General features: G+C 37.1%; 1 protein-coding gene across 1 annotated transcript in view; it reads left to right on the top strand.

Moving 5' to 3' along the window:
• The window catches only part of LOC107583454 (nidogen-2-like), a 62,216-nt gene that overhangs the window by 9,207 nt on the left and 30,894 nt on the right, over nt 1-22,115 (top strand). The window contains 11 exon segments of the mRNA XM_016269654.1: nt 991-1,232; nt 2,440-2,921; nt 3,965-4,114; nt 6,418-6,663; nt 7,044-7,244; nt 8,537-8,764; nt 16,940-17,086; nt 19,015-19,143; nt 20,667-20,792; nt 21,153-21,380; nt 21,911-22,021. Of these exon segments, the coding sequence (XP_016125140.1) occupies nt 991-1,232; nt 2,440-2,921; nt 3,965-4,114; nt 6,418-6,663; nt 7,044-7,244; nt 8,537-8,764; nt 16,940-17,086; nt 19,015-19,143; nt 20,667-20,792; nt 21,153-21,380; nt 21,911-22,021 (2,290 nt within the window).

The raw sequence follows: 22,115 nt of genomic DNA, 5'->3' as shown, positions 1-22,115 counted from the left end.
TCGGGGAATTGGCGGTTTTCCCGGTGGGAGGCACTTCCCTGGGAGGCGTGCCTTCCTGTCCAAGGCACGCCTCCCAGGGAACAGTCCCCAGGAGAATTTCGTCACTTTTGTGGAGTGGGTGCTGGAGAAAAATTAATTGTTTTTCTCCATTTGACTCGCCGAGGAGGACATCTCCAGCCCCACTCCCAACCCAGAGACCAGCTAGCCGTCATCCAGCAGCACGGCGCAATTGCCTGACACCATTGCAGACAGACAGCCTGGGTCACCATGACACGAGAGCCAGCTTGCGACTGACCCTATCATTGCCCCGGAGCCTGAGCCTCATGATCGTTCTGACCAGGTGCGTAAGCCGGTTCAATTGTTTTAGTTCAATGAAAGGTTAGATATTTGTGAATTAAAAAAAAAATAAAAGATCAAAATGATTAACAATGCAGATTTATTTTCACAGCCTTCTTTGATCATATTTACCAAGGGTGCCAATAATTCTGACCACGACTGTATATATATAGCTAATATTATATTAAAGCTAATTCAGAATACTAATAAAAACTATAAATACTATAATAGTATATTTAGTAATACTAAAATAACTTGACATGGCCAAGGGTGACACTATAGGCTCCTAAAATGTTTTTAGTGATCTGTTAAATGCAGTAAAACTAGGTGTGAAAAACAACAAAAGGGGGCAAGAGACAGTACTGAGGCACATATGGTGGGTACTAGACTTGTAAAATCAGTGAAGTTGTTAGAAACACCATATTTGGATTTCAGCTGAAGCTCTAGATGGTAGAGGTTTTCAGTGCTGATTAAGATACACAGAAAACAAATCAGAGACCACTTTGCCAAAAAGTAAGGAGAAGGAAGTTAAGTAAACTATTTTAGATAGATATACAGTATATAATGGAATATTTACAGGTGATATGTTTAGAAAGTTTTATTACCTTCTAAAGTGCTGCACAGATTCTGGAGTAATGGTCTTCTCTCTTCAAGGTAAACACATTCCAAGTGGTGCTTGCGTACAATGAGAAGGATACTTATGCACTCTTCCTATACCCTGAGGATGGCCTGCAGTTTTTTGGGACACGGCCCAAGGAATCTTACTATGTCGAAATTGAGCTTCCAGCTCGTGTGGGCTTCACCAGAGGAGAGCTGTCCTTCCTCTTCTTTTCCCGGACAGAGGGGCCATACTACAGCGTCACCAGTGATGAGCAGTCCGTCAAAAACCTTTACCAGTAAGCATCAGAGGAATTACTGTTTTAAAATGGGGCTTTGTTAAAATAAAATAACTTTATCTTTTGGAAATAATACAGAAAATTACTCCGAAATAAACAAAAAATTGTATTATGTTATTATTAGATTGTTGTTAAATGTTATTAATTTGTGTTTTTCATAAATAAAAGTTAGTGCTGTCAAACGATTAATCGCGATTAATCGCATCCAAAATAACACCTTTTGTTTGCAAAATATATGTGTGTTCTGTATATATTTATTATGTATATATAAATACACACACATACAATATATATTTTGAAAATATTTACATGTGTTTACATGTCTATATTTATATTCATATAATTTATATTATATATAAATACATTTAATATATAAACATAACATATTTTTCTGAAATATATACATGCATGTGTGTGTATTTATATATACATAATAAATATACACAGCACACATACATATATTATGTAAACAAAAACTTTTATTTTGGATGCGATTAATCGTTTGACAGCACTAAAAAAACTTAACATAAACATTGTATTTATACACTACCGTACCGTGCTCCCCAAGGCTGTATTTATGTAAATCAAAGCAAAAAACAGAAGCGTTTTTACAATGTGAAATCGTACTTTACTGTTTTCTACTTTAATGTTTTAAGATGTAATTTATTAATGTGCTGAATTATCAGCAGTCATTACTTTTACCTTCAGAAATCATTGTAAGATGCTGATTTGATGCTGAATTATATTATGAATATTACAAACAGTTGTGCTGAATTTAGTAAAAACCATGATACATTTTTGTTCAAGATTCTTTAATGAATAGAAAGTTGAAAAAAGCATTTATTTGAAGTCTTGTAACATTATAAGTATCTTTACTGTCACTTTTAACCAATTTAATGCATCCTTGCTGAAAAAAACAAAAACAATAAAATCTTACAATAGTGAATGAACACAGAAAAACAGAACATTAAATGTTTATTTGATATACATTTATGAATTTATATGAATAATATGACATATTTTATATTATATTGTACATTTAGATATTATATGATATTATAATAGATATTTGTTTGTATTTTATTTTATTTATATAATAAAATAAAAACAGTAATTTTAAGATTTTTCTTTGATTCATTTTTAACTAAATTTGAATTGCCATGATTAAAATTATAATATTATTATGTAATATTATAACTCTCTTCAGAAAAGGAAACATAGGAGAGCGTGGAGTTTGGCTCTTCCACATTGGAAACGGATATTCCTTCCAGAATGTCGTTCCTGCACAGCATGAGGCTGTTTTCACCAAAGCTCCCCCAGTCCTGGATGCTGTGCTCACTGATGAAGACTACACAGAAACAGATGAGGAAGAGTATGATCCCATCGATCCTGACTTCCAAGATCCCACCACAACAGAGTTTCTTGAGCCAGAGCAAGACTCCTCAATACTGGAGCGTCTCAACCAGGAGGTGCCCCTTGGTCAGTCTCCCCCTCAGCCCTCAGAGTCTGGTCCAGGCGATTTTCCTCAGCCGGATCCCCATAATCTTCCCCCGGAGGACGTGACCCAGCCCCAGCGGCCATTACCAAAGCACGCAATTCTGCAGGTGTACCCAAACCGTGTGAAGGATGTCCCACCTTCTGGTGGTCAAGTGTTCAGTGTTGAGGAGAAAGTGGACTTTGACTCTGGAGGTGAGAGTTGAATGATTGTGATCCATAACCAATACTGAAATATATCGAATGAACCTTTGCTAAGCACCACCCTAAAAATGTTACTGACCAATCGAACTGTAGCAACTGTTGCCATCTGCCATCGTTTGCTTCTAATCTACGTTACTTAGTGTGTTTAGATACCAGTGTTGTTTTTAAAACTAATAATGTATTTTCTATAATTGAAATAAACCTAATTAAAATTAAATATAAATATTACATGAAAAACGTACACAAAAAAAAGAATAAAAAAGGGAACATAAAAAATGAAGAAAAAAAAGCTAAATAGAAAAAACTAAAACTAAACAAATGGCAAAAAATACAAAATACTTAATAATTGTTCTGTAAAAATAAAAATGGTAAAAAAAAACAAAAAAGTAAAAATATTATAGTAATAACAACAAACTAAATGGAAAAAATGACAACATAAAATGAATAAAACTTAAAATCTAATACGGTTTAAAAATAAAAAATAAAATAAAAAAATTTAAAAATGATAACTCAAAATATTAATAATAGTATATAAATAATACTGAAATAACACTGTAAGCAATTATCAAGTAGTATATCCATAATTATTATACACTGAATAATATTACATACATTTTTTATCACTTAAGACCACTTTTAGCTTTGCAAATTAAAATATACTTTAATATTTGCAAATGGACACATAATTTGCTGAGCATTTACACCAACAAAATCATTTATTTTTTCTCTTCTCTCCAAAACACCATTAATGGCCAAAAAGAATTTCAGTTAAATACAAAAACTTTCAAATTCCCATACATGGGCATGCATGCAAGTATTATTATTATAAGTCTGCCATTTTTTTAATGCACAATTAATTTGATTCATATATTATTTGACTCAGTATTGTGACTTCCTATTATTCAGTTGTATCTATTAAACAATCCAGAGAGAACTCAAGATTGTGTACTAGAAGTTAACCTATGACTTATGACTGAGTTTGACTTTACTAGCCTATAAGAGCAATTTGTCTCTCTTTCCGCTCTCTCCTGCAGTGATCCATTACTCAACCGATAATAAAGAGACATGTGAGCGTTTCCAGCAGCAGTGCAGTCAGAACGCACACTGCACAGACTATTCCACTGGCTTCTGCTGTCACTGCAACTCAGGATTCTACGGCAACGGCCGTCACTGCCTGCCAAACGGTAAGACTGGGGCTGTAAAAAGAGCCGTTGTAAAAGCTACACATAACATGACCTTGTTCTGAAAGTATGAACAACATTTGCAGTGCATCTCTGGGGATATATTACCAGTGTTTCTCTTTCCAACACACTATTTTTAAAAGTAAAGATGTATATTTTTGTATTGCAAAGGAATTTGTAGATAACATTTTGATGTGGCACACAGTTTTAGGTATGCAAATTCCAAAGTTATTTCCTGTCTTTTACTGACTGCTTCACTTGCGTGCCGAGTGGCTGCTAATTGTCTGTAATTGGCGAACGCTTGTGTTAACTGGCTGCAGTAATACCCACAACTTATTCCACAGTCTTTTTATTAAGAGTTGTGGCTGCCACACCCATTTTGTGGAAGGTTTTATGTCGGAAACACTTGATCTTTTGGAAAACCTGAGTGGATTTCCCCTAGTGAATCATTCGGCGGCCCTCATGAGACTTGAGGAACAGGGTCTTTTCAAGACAATGATATCATATTGGCTTTGTATGACTGTAATTTACCTGTGAACATTGACTCCATGCTTATGTGTGAAATAAATCTTGAGCCCTGTTTCAAAGTCAAGTCTGGCTTGTGCTGAATGACAGACATTTGTGTCTGAGAAAATATTTAGTGGAAAAGCTTCCTCAGCTGTTGGATATGCATGTGTATACAGTAGGAGCTTTGTGTGGCCGGTGAGGGAACCACTCTGAAACAGCTGAGTAACTGGAGAAATTGTAGCTTTTGAGAGCAGTTTGTAGATTAAAGAAATACCTCCAAATGTTTTTTTTTTCTTAAAGGGGTCATTGGATGCGACATGCACTTTTACAAGTTGTTTGAACTGAAATGTGTGTTGGCAGTGTGTGTACACAACACAACCACCCTATAACGATAAAAATCCACCCAGTGTTTTTTTTTAGTCTCGTTAAATCATTTCCCCTTTCTCAAATCGAGCCGATCTCAGGGGACAGGCCCTTCCCATGATTGTTGACTGACACTGGCGTTTTAACTTGGACCCGCCCTGAGTGAGCTGTCATCAGCCCTCCATTGTTTCGACGCCGTAGCAGATGTAGACAAGAATGTCTCCTAAGCGATTGAGGTGTTCTGTGGTTGGATGTAATAATGAACATAGCAGTCGTCATTTACTCCCGACATCTGAGCCACTGAAGACGCAGTGGATTGCCTTTGTTTTTGAAGGGAATGCACCCCGATCTACCTAAATGCGTTTATGTTTGGACAAATCATTCGTGATCCAGCCTCACCTACAGAAGAAGTGAGTATAAGGTTCTTTTATGAATCTTTGCAAATCGCCTTTCCTAATAACGTGCTAAAGTAAATAGTATCATGAGAACGGCTCGTCACCCCATGGAAGAGAGGGGAGGGGTCAGCAGAGCTCATTAGCGTTTAAAGGAACATGGACTAAAACCGGTTGCTGAAAACAGAGCTGATTTTGACAGGGTAAAAAGGGTGTTGTTTTACACTACCATTGAGAAATTGTAACCAAAGTATGTTATAGACTTTTCATTAAGACCCTAAAGCCTAAATGCGTTTATGTTTGGACAAATCATTCGTGATCCAGCCTCACCTACAGAAGAAGTGAGTATAAGGTTCTTTTATGAATCTTTGCAAATCGCCTTTCCTAATAATGTGCTAAAGTAAATAGTATCATGAGAATGGCTCGTCACCCCATGGAAGAGAGGGGAGGGGTCAGCAGAGCTCATTAGCGTTTAAAGGAACATGGACTAAAACCGGTTGCTGAAAACAGAGCTGATTTTGACAGGGTAAAAAGGGTGTTGTTTTACACTACCATTGAGAAATTGTAACCAAAGTATGTTATAGACTTTTCATTAAGACCCTAAAGAATCAAATCAACTTGTGGAAAATGGGCAAAACCTTTCCAAACCTCTACTCTCCAAACACACAAGCACAAAAGAACGTTTTTCATACAGCAAAATAGGGATGTAAAATATGAGTCCTAAAGTTGTGTTTATTTATGAAGATTATCTTAATGAACAAAACGTGTGAGAATCATAAACCTTTGTTGGTCACAAAGCGTATTTTTTTTTAAATAATCCGATTGAGGTCCTAAAAAAATCCTATTGACTTGTTTGTCAAGGGAACCAGGGTGATGCTAACTTCCAAACTAGCCTAAAAATACGTCATCCCTTCAGCAATATATTGTTTTTTTTATGAATTTCAGCACAATTCTTCTCAACTCAAAGAATTATTTAGCTATCCACATACTTGCATAGATCATTATAAGTAAAAAAAAATAATTTTATCTCCATGTTGTCCTCAGGTGCTCCTCATCGTGTGAATGGAAAGGTTAGAGGGACTGTACTGGTGGGTGGCACAGCAGTGCCGCTGGACAGTATCGACCTGCACGCCTACATCGTGGTGGGTGACGGACGAGCGTACACTGCCATCAGTGAGGTCCCAGAGCCAGTGGGCTGGGCCCTCATGCCTGTGGCCCCCATTGGAGGTCTTTTTGGTTGGCTCTTCGCCCTGGAGCTGCCAAACAGCCTTAATGGCTTCAGTATCACCGGTGAGGCCTTCATTTTCTACTTCTTTTATGGTGTAGAATGTTTGTTAAACATATGGCCTCCTGCTGAGAGATTTTAGGCTTAGAGGTTTTGTTCTCGCTAATAGAGTCCCACAAGGGCTTTGCTAGACTGATATGTACTGAACCACTTCCCCTAATTTAAGTCAGGTGCTCCATTATATAATATGTTTTCACTTTGTATGAAAAAGCCTGTTTTTTTCTTTTTGAAAAACACCTAAATGTTCATCAAGCACCATTATAAGGGTCACAGCCCCCATCTGGATCTTATTTCGTGATATTTGTTTGCAGTAAAATGAGTGAGCAACAACACTGCTCTTTAACGACCTTTAATCATGTTGAAAACCAACATTTCTGTTTTGCAGGTGCCGAATTCACTCGCCGTGCCGATGTGACCTTCTATCCCGGTAACCAGCGTCTCAGCATCGTCCAGACAGCTACGGGTTTGGATACCCAGAACTACCTCAACGTGGACACTCATTTAAAGGGCAGTGTTCCCTTCATCCCTGCTGGTGCCACAGTGCAGATGGAGCCATTTAAGGACACCTACCATTATTATCCTTCATGTAAGTTCTGTAGGAAGTATTTGGGGAATAAATATATCTGTACATTATTGTTTCATGACCCTGATACAGTTTCAGAATGTTTTTCCTTATTGATTTTTAAAAAAAATATTCTGTTTTATATTTACCAGGGCTGTCAATATATTAAACTTAAATGAATCTAATTAATTACACAATATGTGACCCATTACCACAAAACCAGTCATAAGGGTACATTTTTTAAATGGAAGCAAATCAAAGCTGAATAAATACATTTTCCATTGATGTATGGTTTGTTAGGATAGGACAATATTTGGCCGAGATACAACTATTTGAAAATCTGGAATCTAAGGTTGCAAAAAAAAAAAAAAAAATCAAAATATTGAGAATATCGCCTTTAAAGTTGTCCAAACGAAGTCCTTAGCAATGCATATTACTAATCAAAAATTAAGTTTTGATATATTTACGGTAGGAAATTTACAAAATATCTTCATGGAACATGATCTTTACTTAATATTCTAATGATTTTTGGCATAAAAGAAAAATCGATAATTTTGGCCCATACAATGTAATTTTGGCTATTGTTACAATACCTGTGCTACTTATAACTGGTTTTGTGGTCCAGGGTTACATATACCAATGAATTAAGGACAAATATTCAGAAGTTCAGGAAGGATCAGTAAGAATTTTTCTTTAAAAAAATTTATATTTGTGTTCAGCAATGATGCACTAAATTGATTAAAAGTTACAGTAAAAACATTTATAATGTTACAAATGATTTCTGTTTCAAATAAATGCTGTTCTTTTCACAGTTTCCTTAAAAATATTAAACAGCCAAACTTTCTTGTTTCTTGAGCACCGAATCAGCATATTTGAATAAATTCGGAAAGGTCATGTGACACCAAAGATTATTTTACATTTTAATCATTAACATTTTTATAATATTACTGTTTCACTGTATTTTTGATCAAATAAATTTCTTGGTGTGCATAAAAAAGGTTTCAAAAACATATAAAATGTTATCAACCCCAAACTTTTAAATGGTATAAATCATGGGCTTGTGGAGAATGGCTTAGCTATAAAAAATGAATCTTGAATCTAAAAAAAAGATCTTGTGACGTCTCCCGTCTCCTCTACTTCCTTTCAGAGGAAGCAGTGTCTGATCTTGATGCACCCTAAATAAAAGCTGTTCTCATGTTGCTGAACATGAGGTTGCTTAACAATCAAATCCTGTGGGATTTTGGGTCTAGAATTAAAGCCCAAAGTTTGCTGTGAATTGCTTTCTTTTAAACTCTTGCCTTTTTTCCTGTTCTCAGTGATTACCTCCACATCCGTGCGTGAGTTTACAGTCGTGTCAGCTGAAAATGGAGCAGAGACCCACACTTTCCAGGTCAAACAGAACATCACATACAGGGACTGCACTCACGGGCCCCGCAGCGGACTGGAGACGCTGGAACTGAGAATGGAGCGCATATTTGTTATGTATGTCAAAGAAGAGCGCATCCTTCGATACGCCATCACCAACAAAATCGGCTCTCTTGGAGGTAGGTTGCCAGCATAGGGAATGAATATCCTGATGGAAACATCAAAATTTCTAGTCACTATTATACAGTATGTTGTTGTTTTTGTTTCATGTCCCAGTCAGGATTAAATGAAAGTAGTGACAGATCTTAAACAGACAAATTGTTTGGAGAAGTCCAGCATATGTTACCAGAGAGAAGTCTATCGTTTGTGTATGGATTAATTGTTTATAATAAGATCTATAACATGCATTTCGAAAATAGATAGGCTAGCTTAGTAAAATGTCCATGGCCAACCAGCTTCACCAACTATGCTGGTAAACACCATAATTATCCAGGTCCATCTGCTAGACCATGGGCCTCATGTATGAACGTTGCGTACTCTGTTTTCCACGCACGTATCTGGATTTATAAAAAATAAACTTGCCGTAAATATGTGCGCACCGTTTGGATGCTCTTGACTGTGCATATGCACCCTTTTTCCTGGAGTGAGAAAAGTAATGAAGTAAACAAGGATTTTAAAGGGGTCATATGATGTTGCTAAAAAGAACATTATTTTGTATATTTGGTGTAATGAAATGTGTTTATGCGGTTTAAGGTTCAAAAAACACATTATTTTCCACATACTCTACATTATTGTTTCTCCTCTATGCCCTGCCTTTCTGAAACGTGTCGATTTTTACAAAGCTCATCGGTCTGAAAAGCGAGGTGTGCTGTGATTGGCCAGCTATCCAGTGTGTTGTGATTGGCCGAATACCTCAAGCGTGTGACAGAAATGTTTCGCCCCTTACCATACTGTGATGCCGTGTCCTGGCTGGAGCAACGAGACAAAAACATTAAAACCCATTATAAACGAGGACAGATCTCATGTTATGAGAAATTTTTAGCGAGAACAATGATCATTGATGCACACTTACTTCAATATTATGGCGGACACTGCTGGATTCGGTGGAATGGTCCATTGTCCAGTTTAACGCAACCGCGTAAACATAAAACTATGTCTGCATTTGTGATCGGAGAACTGACAAACAACAAGCTCTACTCTACACTGCTCAAAACTTGCGCTTGAATCGTCAGTGGCAAATTCTTTAAATATGAAAACGTACTTACAGTCTGTGAGTCAGAACAGCCGACATTGTAGTCTACTCTGCCAGGAAACAGTCCTCCATAAAATGAATATTTGGGTTGAACTGTTCTGGAACAGTGTTGTAAATACAACTTAACCACTGATTTCTAGTTGTGTCCTCTTTTGGAAGGCCAAACAAAGTAGTTTCGTTTTCACAACGAAACACACAGCGTCACACTCGGCGGCTAGAGTGAGAGGCGGCCAGTGGGCTTGAGTGAGGAATGGCCAGCGGGCTTGAGAACGGCGCGGCCGGCGGGCTTGCGGCAACCACATGTGATGACCCTGGGCTGGACTCCGCTTCATCCACGGTGAAAGCCGATCCGGCGATCCACAGCGCGAAGTTGATGTATTTCCTCAGCGACCAGCACGGATCAGCTCCAGGCATGACGAAGCGGATACCGTCCTCTTTTGGAAGGCCAAACAACGTAGTTTCGCTTTCACAACGAAACACACAGCGTCTTCACGACATGGTGGCGGCAGCAACAATACCACAGCAAGAATAAAAGTTACACCTTCTTTCTTTGCGTGAACATTTGGGCGGCGTTATGCAAATCTTCCCACATCGTGACGTAGACATGTGGGGGCGTGTTAGAATGAGCCGTTTTAGGTAGGTGTGGCTGACTCTTAACTTTTATAAAGAATATCTCTTTGGATTTGAGACTTTAGTCTTTGCAACTTTACGGATCTTCTTTATGCACCAAGAGCTTTTAACACTCCAAAGAGAAAGGAAAAATTTTAATCGCATCATATGACCTCTTTAAACTCGATATACTCGTTTTCATTTCGATATACACATTTACATTAAATATTCCACTCTCATTAATGGAGATAAGCACTGAAATTACATAAAGTCATTACGCAGAAGTTAAACCAAAATTAGGCTATATAAATTTAGACATATTTGTAGTTGATGCGCTTAATCACTTTTCCTGTGGCATGCAATGTTTTAATGACAGCGAGGAGTGCTATAATAATTCATATTTAAACTAAACTACAGATCTCATGTTATGAGAAATTTTTAGCGAGAACAATGATCATTGATGCACACTTACTTCAATATTATGGCGGACACTGCTGGATTCGGTGGAATGGTCCATTGTCCAGTTTAAATAATAGCTAATGTACAACCGCAGCTGCACTGAGGTGTTGATGTGGTGTGAAGGCATCTCCACAACATTATGAAAAATACCACTGTATTTGAAGGATACAACTTGAAAATAAAAAAGAAAGGTCAGATTTGCGTGTTTCCTTTTTGAAATACTTTGTCAGTGATGCGCCGAGTCATACAATTGTATTTACACTGCAATACATATAGGCTTATCTGTTTCCACTAAAAATAGCAAAAAGATGTTCACCTTTTCAGCAAAACTGCATAAATTTGATTTGATTTGAATTGTTTAAAACAATTGAAATACTATTTGGCCAGTGGAAAAGGATGTGGTCAAGTATATTCTAAAATAGGCTTATCTGAGAACTAAACAGTTTTGTTTTTATGGATATTTTGATATATTCTTCTAAAACATTCTGGATGATTTTGGCAAATGGCATTTAGTCTGTATCTCATATTTCCTTAACATCTTGTACCTTTAACGTTAAACATGGTGTCACGTGGATGGGAATATGCATGGAAATGATATGCAGATAAGATTATGCATAGTAAAATTTGGCGTTGTAAGCTCCATATATGGTTATTTCGGGGAGGAGACGGGGTGGAGATGCACGTATGCTCAATCTTTCCCTGACTGGGATTTATAAAGGGATTTTTGCGCAGGTTCTGGCGTATGCATGGTTTTATAAATCTGAAAACTTTTTTGCGTATGTACACTTTTAGGATGAAATCTACGGAGAGTTTTATACATGAGGTCCCAGCACATGCCAATATAAACCAGTTTTGAAATGGCTAGCTTGTTTGAGCTAGATTTGCATTTTTTAGCTTGGAAACATAAGAATGAGATTTCTAAAGCAACATTTTTAATTTGACAGAATCTGTATTTTTAATCATTTGTTGGTCTCAAAAAACACTGGGTTCAGACTACTTTATTTTTTTTAAAGAGGGTTAGCATATCTTTTAACCCTGGATTGCAAAGCCAAAAGTATTTTGTTTAGCAGCAGACAACCAATTGCAAAGTGCCTCAATTCTTGGCTAATTAATTATTCCGGAGCTTTGTGCAGTTACAGTAAGGTTCATATGCTGAGCTTGTATTTTTGTTGTTGTTGTATTTGCTTTGTTTTTGTTGAGTGTTTCAGAAGCTGATTTATTAGTGACACTTTCACCATTCGACAAGCAGTTATTTCAGAGTTTTTCAAAACTAATATGCAATTCAAATTAATATGCAAATAAGAACATAAGGAAATAATTCTGAAACATTTTTCAGAATTTTCAGGACCTGAATTTTGAAACCTAACTACCCACGACAAATTACTCTCCCAGGGTGAACTATGTGAAACATGTTACAAGATAACCCAGGCTTATATAAACTCGGGGTTTGGAATTACACCAGCTTTACAGTTTCAAGTGTGGGAAAAGCCCATCTTTTGTTTATTTTGGTGTCATCTTCTCAATTTTTGTGGGGGAAAAAATCTGCATAAAATCTTCCTTACGTGGTCTCCCTATATATGGCCTCCTGCTCGTCCTTCATTTAGACCAACCCTCATTTTTGGCATAGTTTCTTTATTAACATGCTGACTGATGTGGCAATGAGATGTCTGGCTCTCACACAAGACTTACATTGGCTTGAGTTCAGCTGCCTTCCCATAATGCAAAATAGGAGTTCTAAGATAACCACCCCGAACCACCTGCTGCTTTCTACCACCAGAGAGAGGAGGACTGCACTTTAAATGAACTATGTCTGTGAAGTGAGCCTGTGGCATTTTACAGGGCTTTGTGTGTGCAGTTTGTAACAAATCCCTTTATCCAGCGAGTTCCCTTAAGGAATAAATCAAATGTTTTCTTTTTAGCCCCTCGATTTGTGACCTTGTAAGGCTGTGTAGTTCCCAAAAGAGGTTTTAGTGGGACGACGGTGCTTTGTATGGCCCTCTGGTTCCTGGCTGGTGCTGTAGATGTTGACTTTAGGATGATAAGTGGGGTTGGGATGAGCATATCACCAGCTGTGTTGTATCTAGTCAGTGGGCAGAATAAGATCCAGTTTCCTGACGTTGCACAATCATCAAAACCTGATGTGGCCTTCCTTTCGTTCACAATGGATTGCAAGTTTATATGTGAAGGTAGAACATCCCTGCATTGCATCATAAAGAATTTACTCTTCACCCTTAGATGATAAACACATAAGCTAAGCCTAATTTAGGATAAAAAATGATTACAAAAAAAATATCCAAGAGTGTATTGTCAGAGGTAGAGATGTTCATTTAGGTAATTTTGACTACTTTGAGCCCTGAATTCAAATTGGACTGGCCAATATATCATCAAAACTTTAGAAGTGAATTGTTTTGAAGCTGAAAAAACTGTTTAAAGTAGGAATACATGATATATCAGAGCCACTTTGGCTATTAGGTAAAACGTTTAGATTTTTATTTATTAATTCAAAATAACAATGTTGGATATTATTCATTCTAATTTCCCCTATTTGTACATTTAGATTACCTTTATCGTCATCTAATGCTTACTTGAAGTTAATCTTACAATCTTTAGTAAATCTCAAAAATGAATAACTGATTTCATACTGTGCATTATAATGTTGTGATTGCCAAATTCACTTGTGGATTTTATAATGTGTGATTTTAGAGTTTTTTAATCAATTAATTAATTCATTCATTAATTTTTTATTTTTAAATTGGATTATGTAGGATAATAATGTTCATTTATTTTATTTTATAGGAACTAGTTGCTGGATTTTATGGCAAATAATAAGATGAACTGTGGTTCGTCACCTAATATGTTGTTTCTTTGCCAGATCATGCGCTCTTAGAGTGTTTAGTATTTGTTGAGTACAATCTCTTCCAGATGTTGATATATAGCCTATATAGTGAGGGTGATGAATCTCATACTGCTGTTACTATTATGTTCACTCAGACAAAGTATTCATAACTGGGTGGTGGGTAGAGGAATAGTTGTGGAGTGATGTTGTGGGAACAGAAGGATACCCCGGGAAATCCCTGTTCCCAAGAGAGCCATGCATGGCCTCTGGGCGAGGCTGGAAAACACAGCTGCCACTGTCTGTCCAGTGTGTCCGGCACAACTGACGTATGGTAATTAGACCAGTGCTGACACATCTAAGATATTAGATTAGACTGAGGTGGATTCATACGCTTATATGTGACCGTATATCATGTCATTTTGGTCCTGCTGACTGTGAATATGAAGAGCTGGATCTCAGTTCTCAGTCATTTCAGACCAGCTGTAAGTGTTTCATGTGGTTGGTAATGTTTTTTCCCACAACCTGGGCTGATGGAGTTCGTTCAGGCCAAAGTCAGTTCACTTGGTTGCCATCTTGGTAACACCCTAGAATCTTGTTTCTCGTCATGCAAATACAGCTCTTATCTATGCCTTCCAGGTTTTACATTTTGTCAGTTCATGCATTCAAACCTATGACCTTGGCATTGTTAGCATCATGATCTAATGTTTGAGCTACAGGAATGCTTGAAACAATGTAATCACGCATACATCGATGATATGATTAATTCTGCTTCTTCTGCACCAAATCAAACTGTATTTTCCAGGCTGGTTAAACTAATTTCTAGCAAAAAAAGCTATATCTCTATTTTACCTATTTTACTTTAAGTTAAGACTTCCATTCTGGCACCACCATTATTTTTTTATTTCATTTCAATTCAATTCAATTCAGTTCAGTTCAATTCAATTCAATTCAATTCAATTCAATTCATTTATTTATTTATTTCATGAAGAATGATGCTCAAACACAAGTACCTGATTCTGTTGATATCAAAGCTTTTATTACCCACAGTGCAGGTTAACATAAAATAACTTCTACATTCATAAATTATCTCTTCAGTTAAATAAACATTGTATACAGGATTGAAAGAAAATATTCAGCTTTTTTAAGATTAATTAACCATGAACATTGTTATGCTTAAGCTGACCAACATTTTTTAGTAGCATGGATGGATGTTGATCTAGAAACATGTCTTGCTTGTGTAAATCAAATTATATATGAGCTTTGGGTTTGTTTAGATGATGTTTTAGAACAATGATGGTCAGTGTGTTAGGTCAGTCAGTCGAATTCTGTTTCTGTTTCTTCTGGTACAAGTCCGTATACCTTTAATGGGTCTGAGTTCCAAAACCCCCCATCAAACACTCTTGAGATAAGTATTGTTGTGTGAACTATACGAGGAGTGTTTCTCTCCCGTGCGCAACAGCAGTTTCCCACCTGGTCCATCCACCCCCTTCGTTTTCCTCAAAGTCTTGTGTTAACCAGTGCTCCGCCTCGCTGGTGTGCCGCTGTCCCTTTAATTAGCACAAAGTTGAAAAGAACCCCCCGACCCACTTTGGCAACGTTTGTCCTGTAGTTTCTCTCCACTTTTCCCCCTCCCCTGTGGAGTCACTTTAAAGGGGACCTTCTTTCTCGTTCTCTCTCACTTCAAACAAAAGTCTTCCTGTCTGCCTTTGATAATTGGCCAAATTGGTCCCTGGCCTGGGGTGAGGAAATCAAGCTGTTTTTAATGTGAGATGAGTAGGCGTTGGGTGGGGGTGACGGTGGTCCGCTTGGCCCAAGGGTCCCAACAATGGGTCCCTGATGGTAGGCCGTATGAGTATGAGCACAATGAAGTCCTGTTGTCTTGGAGTAAGAGGTTTGGTAATGGTGTGTGGACCACCCTTAAGACCCTTTTAAAGGTGTTGTGTTTTCCAGGTCAAGTACTTTGACCTCCAAGGTCAAATTTAAAGACCATTTGAAATCGTATAGGTTTGTCGTTAAGCAAAGTGTTCACACCTCTCCATATGTTAACACCTTTGAATGCACGTTTATCACAAAGACCCTCATTACTCAAGGTCTGTGGTTTTATAACATCACTCAGAATAGTCATGTCTGTTGAATTCCCTCTGGCTGTGATGGTTGTAGTAGTAAAGTTCGCTCAGTTTTTTAAAAATTTGTCATTTTTAACGAAGCCTCCACTCGGGATGCTGATTTTGGCTGGAGGTTTTTAAAACATCTGCAGTGACTCATTCATCAGTGAGTCACATTTCCAGTGTATATTCCCCATTGGTGAGTTAGTTTAGTATCTTAAATAAACAGTAATGCAATCAATCAGTATTATAAACTGGCACAACTCACTATACACAGAGATTCTGATCTGAAAGGGGATTTTTGCAGCGATTCCATAGAAGAACCTATTTTGGTTCCCTCGTGAACTTTTCGGTAAACAGTTCAAGGAATAGTTTTTTAGAAATTTTACTCTCCCTCAGGACCTCCAAGATGCAATGAGTTTGTTTCTTCATCAGGACAGATTAGGAGAAACTTTGCATTACATCACTTGCTCTTCAATGGATCCTCTGCAGTGAATGGGTGCCGTCAGAATGAGAGTCCAAACAGCTGATAAAAACATCACAATAATCCACAAGTAATCCTCATGACTCCAGTCCATCAATTATCATCTTGTGAAGCAAGATGCAAAAAATTTTGTCTTCAAACAGTTGCTTTCAGCTAAAATGAGTCCTCTAGCAATAATATTGCTTTGCATGTTTATATCTGGTTATTATCTGCCGCTTTGAATGCTCAAGCTCTTTAAAGTTGGGTGGATTCTGATTGGCTGTCAGTGTTTTTATTGTTCATCAGCTGGAAAAATTGGTTCTGAAAGTGATTCCAACAACAACATTGTTCCTCTGTGTCATTATCATTATAGTGATGGTGTGGACTTCCGTCTTCTCATAAGATTAACAATTATTAAAAACTTTACTGTTATCATCCTTGGTGTGAACGTGCCTTAACTAATGAACTCTATTGCCCCCCTTTTATAGAAGTGTTTCACTTTGATTTGCTTTCTATGGGACTGATCCAGTTGAGATCCATGGAGATTACATAAGAAGTTATTTGTAGTGACATTAGCTCAGTTTGTTGCATTCCTATTTATAATTTGCTTGCCTTCACATCTTTTCACAGCTGGAGACCCAGAGCCAGAAGATGTAAATCCCTGTTACTCTGGAAATCATGACTGTGACACAACTGCACAGTGTGTGCCGGGCGAGGGACAGCTGTTTTCGTGCCAATGCGCCACAGGTTACAGAGGAGATGGTCACAACTGTTATGGTAAGAGAAGTTATATGGAAATATCTCCCTGCACAAACACACACACTTGAGCTGTAAATCCAATTCCAGGTCCTTGACACTCTGTTTAATCAGTCGAGGGTCTGGAAAACTTCGGGGATAACCCAAAACCTTCGCCTTCCATCATTAGAGCCATGCATCTTTAGGTGGAATGTGGGAGATCTGTGGGCTTGCGGTGAGTCTGGGGAAGAATTGTAAGCGAAGACACATTGCTGTGGCGTTTCTGTTTGAGCTGCACACGCAGAGGCCACATCCTCAGCTTTAAGCTAGTTGGGGGGCTCAGACCACCTGATATTTCCTCTTTTGAACAGGGGGGAGAGCAAATCGCACCTCCCCTCCAGAAAACTACCTATGTACACATACAGATGTGCGTTTTTTTTTCTTGAGACCCTTATTCCAGATGATATTTGACGTAATGATGTCTGATTTGAGATCAAATTGTGTTTTTGAGTCGATTCTGATTTAGTGATTTGGTTGAACTGATTCACAAAGCAAAAGAAAGCTTGTAGCTGTTGTTCGGCTGCATAAATAGCTTTTGAAAGACTGATCACAAATAGAATGTATTGCCATCTTATTAAAAATTAAGCTGTCATATTTCTAACTTGACAGGTAATCTTGACTTGACAACTACAGCAGTGCATATTTGCATAATATCAGAAATGAGATGAATGATTCAAAATCATTTAAACAATTTCTTAAAAAGTTGTCCATGCTTTATTTTTTAATAGCTTATTTTCTCAGCCGTCACATCGCTGAACACCATTTTTAATAAAAAAAAAATATTTTTTACAAGTAAAACTGCAAGTTGGAAAGAATATTGTGGAGTAATTAATTCTAATACTAAAATAATTTTTCAAAATATTATTATTAATAATGTTAACAATTTTTGGTTGTTGTTGTTGTTGTTAAAAATTCCCTGATGCAACCTAATTGGAAACTCCACGCTAAACAGCAATTTTACAACAATTAAAATGTATAAATAAATTTGATTTGATTTAGTTAATTGTTCATTTTAACTGGTTGTTTGGAACAAATTGATTAAAATTTGACAATTAAATTTTTTGGTGCATAATTCTTTTATGCTTATAAAGCTCATTTTCATAAAGTTGCACTTTTCTCAGCATTGTTACATCACTGGACATGCCCATAAAACAAAAAAAAATATTATTTTCTCATTGGAAATGAATGACTTATTGCTGCTTTATCTCTGTAAATCAGTATATATGTGTATTTTGTTACCAGTAAAACTGGAAAGTTGGAAAGAATATTTCAGAATAAGTTATATTAATGTAATTATTATTATTAATATTGGGAGCGATTGTTTATTTTGTAACCACATTCATTTAATTTGATTCAGTGAATCAGTTCTTTTAGAAGTGTTTCTTTGGAACAAAACATCCAAACAAAACGATTCATCAGAATGAATTGGATTTCCCTGTGCGGCTGTGTGAGTGTGTATGTGTGTGTTTTCAGGCATGTTCCTATTAGAGGATCATTTTATCACCTGTCTGAACTCTTCACTCTAGAGCAGATAATAAGGGGGTCAAGGAAAGAGAGCAGAGAAAAATCAAGAGAGAGAGGGGGACCGTGTGTTCCTTACCCTCCCTGTAATTAGCAATGATCAAAACCAGGTGTCCTGCTGACCAGCTCTTAACCCACCCAGAGCCTCAGGCCTGTTCCCACGCACTCCGACAGGGACGACATCCCTCGCTATCTTCCTCTGTCATCACAAACGGCAGGATCGAGGCATGCTTTATCTCTCCAGCACCTGAATGACATGCTTGCCGCACACCAAGGCACCTCTTATAGCCTTTTAGACACCCAGAGTCCAAAACAATGAATCTTGTAGTGTGATTGGTTAACATTAGAGCATTATGGGTTGTAATTGAGCAGTTGTTCTCTCTCTGTAGATGTGGATGAGTGTGCAGAAGGTCTGAGCTCCTGTGGTGCTCATTCTTACTGTGTGAACCTGCCTGGAAGCCATCGCTGTCAGTGTGAGAGCGGATTTGAGTTTGGATTTGACGGTCGGACATGCCAGGGTAAGAAACATCTTCATTTCCTGTGCAGTCTGTGATTCGACACAACTCTACCAAACTTGTGTATTCCACATTAGATATTTTTATTTATCATTCAGAGGCAAATGTATATTTAATGCTTAACAGGAATTGGGCGGCTTTGAATGAAAAAAAAAAAGTCCTGTCATGCAATTATACATATATCAATTACTATGAAAATTGAACTCCCAGCCAAAGAAATTAATTAATTATTAATTTAAATTATTTATTTATTTTTTACTTTACTTATTTACATTATTGTATATTTTGTTTTCATTTTTCCTTTTATTATACTTATTGCCACAAGTCTAAGGCCAAAAGTTGTGTGTGTTCATATCTTAAAGAAAACAGTATTTCGCATTGTTTGCATCTGTATATAATATAAGCTACTTCTGAAAAATACAGTATTTTTATTCATAGAAAATCCATATAACGTACTATTTCTTGAATCATTATTTATTTAGACTGACAGGATTTTTTGAAAAAAAAAAGCATAATACACTACCTTTTTCTACCTGAAGTTTGTGGTCAGTAAAATTTTCTTTTATTCTATAATTGATGCTTTTATTCAGCAAGAATGTATTAAATTGTGCAAAAGTGAAAGTAAAGACATTTATAAAGTTGCAAAAGATTTCAAATACATTTATTTTTTAATTTTTTTTTACTTTCATCAAAGAATAGATTATGGTTCCCACAAAAACATTAAGCATCACAACTGTTTTCAACATTGAAAATAATAAGAAAACCACAATGCGACTAGAGTAATAGCTGCAGTAATTTATTCACAAAAATTAAATTTTAAAATATATTAAAACAGAAAACAGTTCTTTTAAATTGTAATAATTTTTCACAATATTACTGTTTTCACTGCATTTTTGTTCAAATAAATGCAACCTTGGCCAGTAACATAAATGAATGATAGTGTAACTTTTTTTTCCAATATAAAACTGGATGTTGCTTGTGGCATTAAACGTGCATAATGTGACAACAATTTGGCATCTTACTGTTTTGAATGTTTATTGCTATATACTCTACTGTGCACTATTTCACATAATGTATTGCACAGCATGCAGCATATATTGGCTTCTAAGAACACAGTCAGCAGTTTATATGTGACTAAGTCTGAGTTACTTTCTGTCATTGGGATGTGATGTGTTGCTGAGGTTAAATGTTGGTAAAACACAGGCTCATTCTCTCAGCTGAATGCTGTAGGTGAAGGGTTTGCAGTGCGGAGAGAGTCATGGGTAACTAGAGACGCTGGGGAAGGGAGGGTATTTTGAAACAATGACCCAATGTCCTTGCTCAGGGAATGTGCGTAGGAGACGCGCAGCTGAAGGGGGTCAGAGGACAGTTAACTCTTCTCCTTCCTGTTCAGCGCGCTCTGGTCTTTGACGGGATAGTGGGAGTGTGGAGCCTTCAGGCAACAGCTAGAATGACTCGGACTAACATCCTGAGAAGCGCTGTTTGTTGAGTTCTAGAGTGAGTGCTGTTTTTTGTGGTTTGTGCAGATGTGGACGAGTGTCGTGACCAGCCGTGCCACACCCAGGCCTTGTGCTCAAACAGTCCGGGATCTTTCCAGTGCCAGTGCCAACCGGGATACCATGGAGATGGTTTCCAGTGCCACCTTCACAATGGTAGTTGCTTGTAGCTATTTGGATTTTTAACATTGTTTTATTCAAGTAAAGTCCCAAATTAAGTGAGTTTTTGCTTAGAACAAGTAAAATAATCTGCCAATGGGGTAAGAAAAATAATCTTATCTCAAACAGAAAACATGATTATTTTGCTTACCCCATTGGCAGATTATTTAGCTGGTTTCAAGCAAAAACTCATTTTAAATCGTTTTTTCTGAAAACAAGACAGTAATTTTTACTTGTCTAGAAAATCCTTCTTGATTTAAGAATTTGTAGATATCTTGGCTGGAAACAAGACAAAAAAACTCTAAATAAGAAAAGCATTTTTTGCAGTGTATAATATCTGGTTCATTTGCATTATAGGTCATCCCAAGACCCAGTGTGAGCAGCACAGAGACAGTCTTCAGAGCGGAAATGGTGATGTTTCTCTGATAGGAGCCTTCATCCCTCAGTGTGATGAGGAGGGTCAGTACAGGCCGCAGCAGTGCCACGGGTCCACAGGTCACTGCTGGTGTGTGGACAGTAGAGGACAGGAGAGAGCGGGAACCAGAACTCCACCCGGAGCCCCAACAATAAACTGTGACGAGCCAGGTAAGAAATAGGCCTCCCTCAATAGGTCATCTGTCCTATTCTAAAAAATATTTCATTTTTTTAAACAATTAATTTTTATGGTATATTTTATAGATAGGTAGAAATTGTTCTTTGTCAAAATATATCCTTAAATTCTAGATTCTACTTCACCAGTGTTATTTTATTTTTATTTATGTACTTATATATTATTATTAACATATATTATAGTTCTTATTAATATTTTATTATTTTGTTTTCAGTTTTCATTTTAATTATTTTAATTTTAATTTAAGTTTTAGCAATTTTCTTATGTGCTTTTGTCTTTTTTCCTCTATTTCTATTTAAATATTTTTATATAGCCTTAATTATATTTTATTTCAGTTCAAGTAATTTTAGCACATTCAGAAAAGTTTCCATTTTAGTTACGAATAACAACACTGTTCATTTCTAATAAAATACTTAAGGGGAGGTTGAAATTTGTCAGAACCACCTGCAAGATTTTTGTACTGAGGGGTGTGACGGGAGAATAACAAACTCTTTTCTATTCCAAGTGCGTCCAGTGCGTCCCAAGACCCAGTGTGAGCAGCACAGAGACAGTCTTCGTAGCAGAGATGGTGATGTTCCTCTGATAGGAGCCTTCATCCCTCAGTGTGATGAGGAGGGTCAGTACAGGCCGCAGCAGTGCCACGGGTCCACAGGTCACTGCTGGTGTGTGGACAGTAGAGGACAGGAGAGAGCGGGAACCAGAACTCCACC

The sequence above is a fragment of the Sinocyclocheilus grahami genome, unplaced genomic scaffold (genome assembly GCF_001515645.1).
Source record: "Sinocyclocheilus grahami isolate Dianchi unplaced genomic scaffold, SAMN03320097.WGS_v1.1 scaffold54.1, whole genome shotgun sequence".
Taxonomy (NCBI): domain Eukaryota; kingdom Metazoa; phylum Chordata; class Actinopteri; order Cypriniformes; family Cyprinidae; genus Sinocyclocheilus; species Sinocyclocheilus grahami.
Note: the sequence above shows the minus strand (reverse complement) of the source record. Positions and strands in the feature narration are given on the sequence as shown.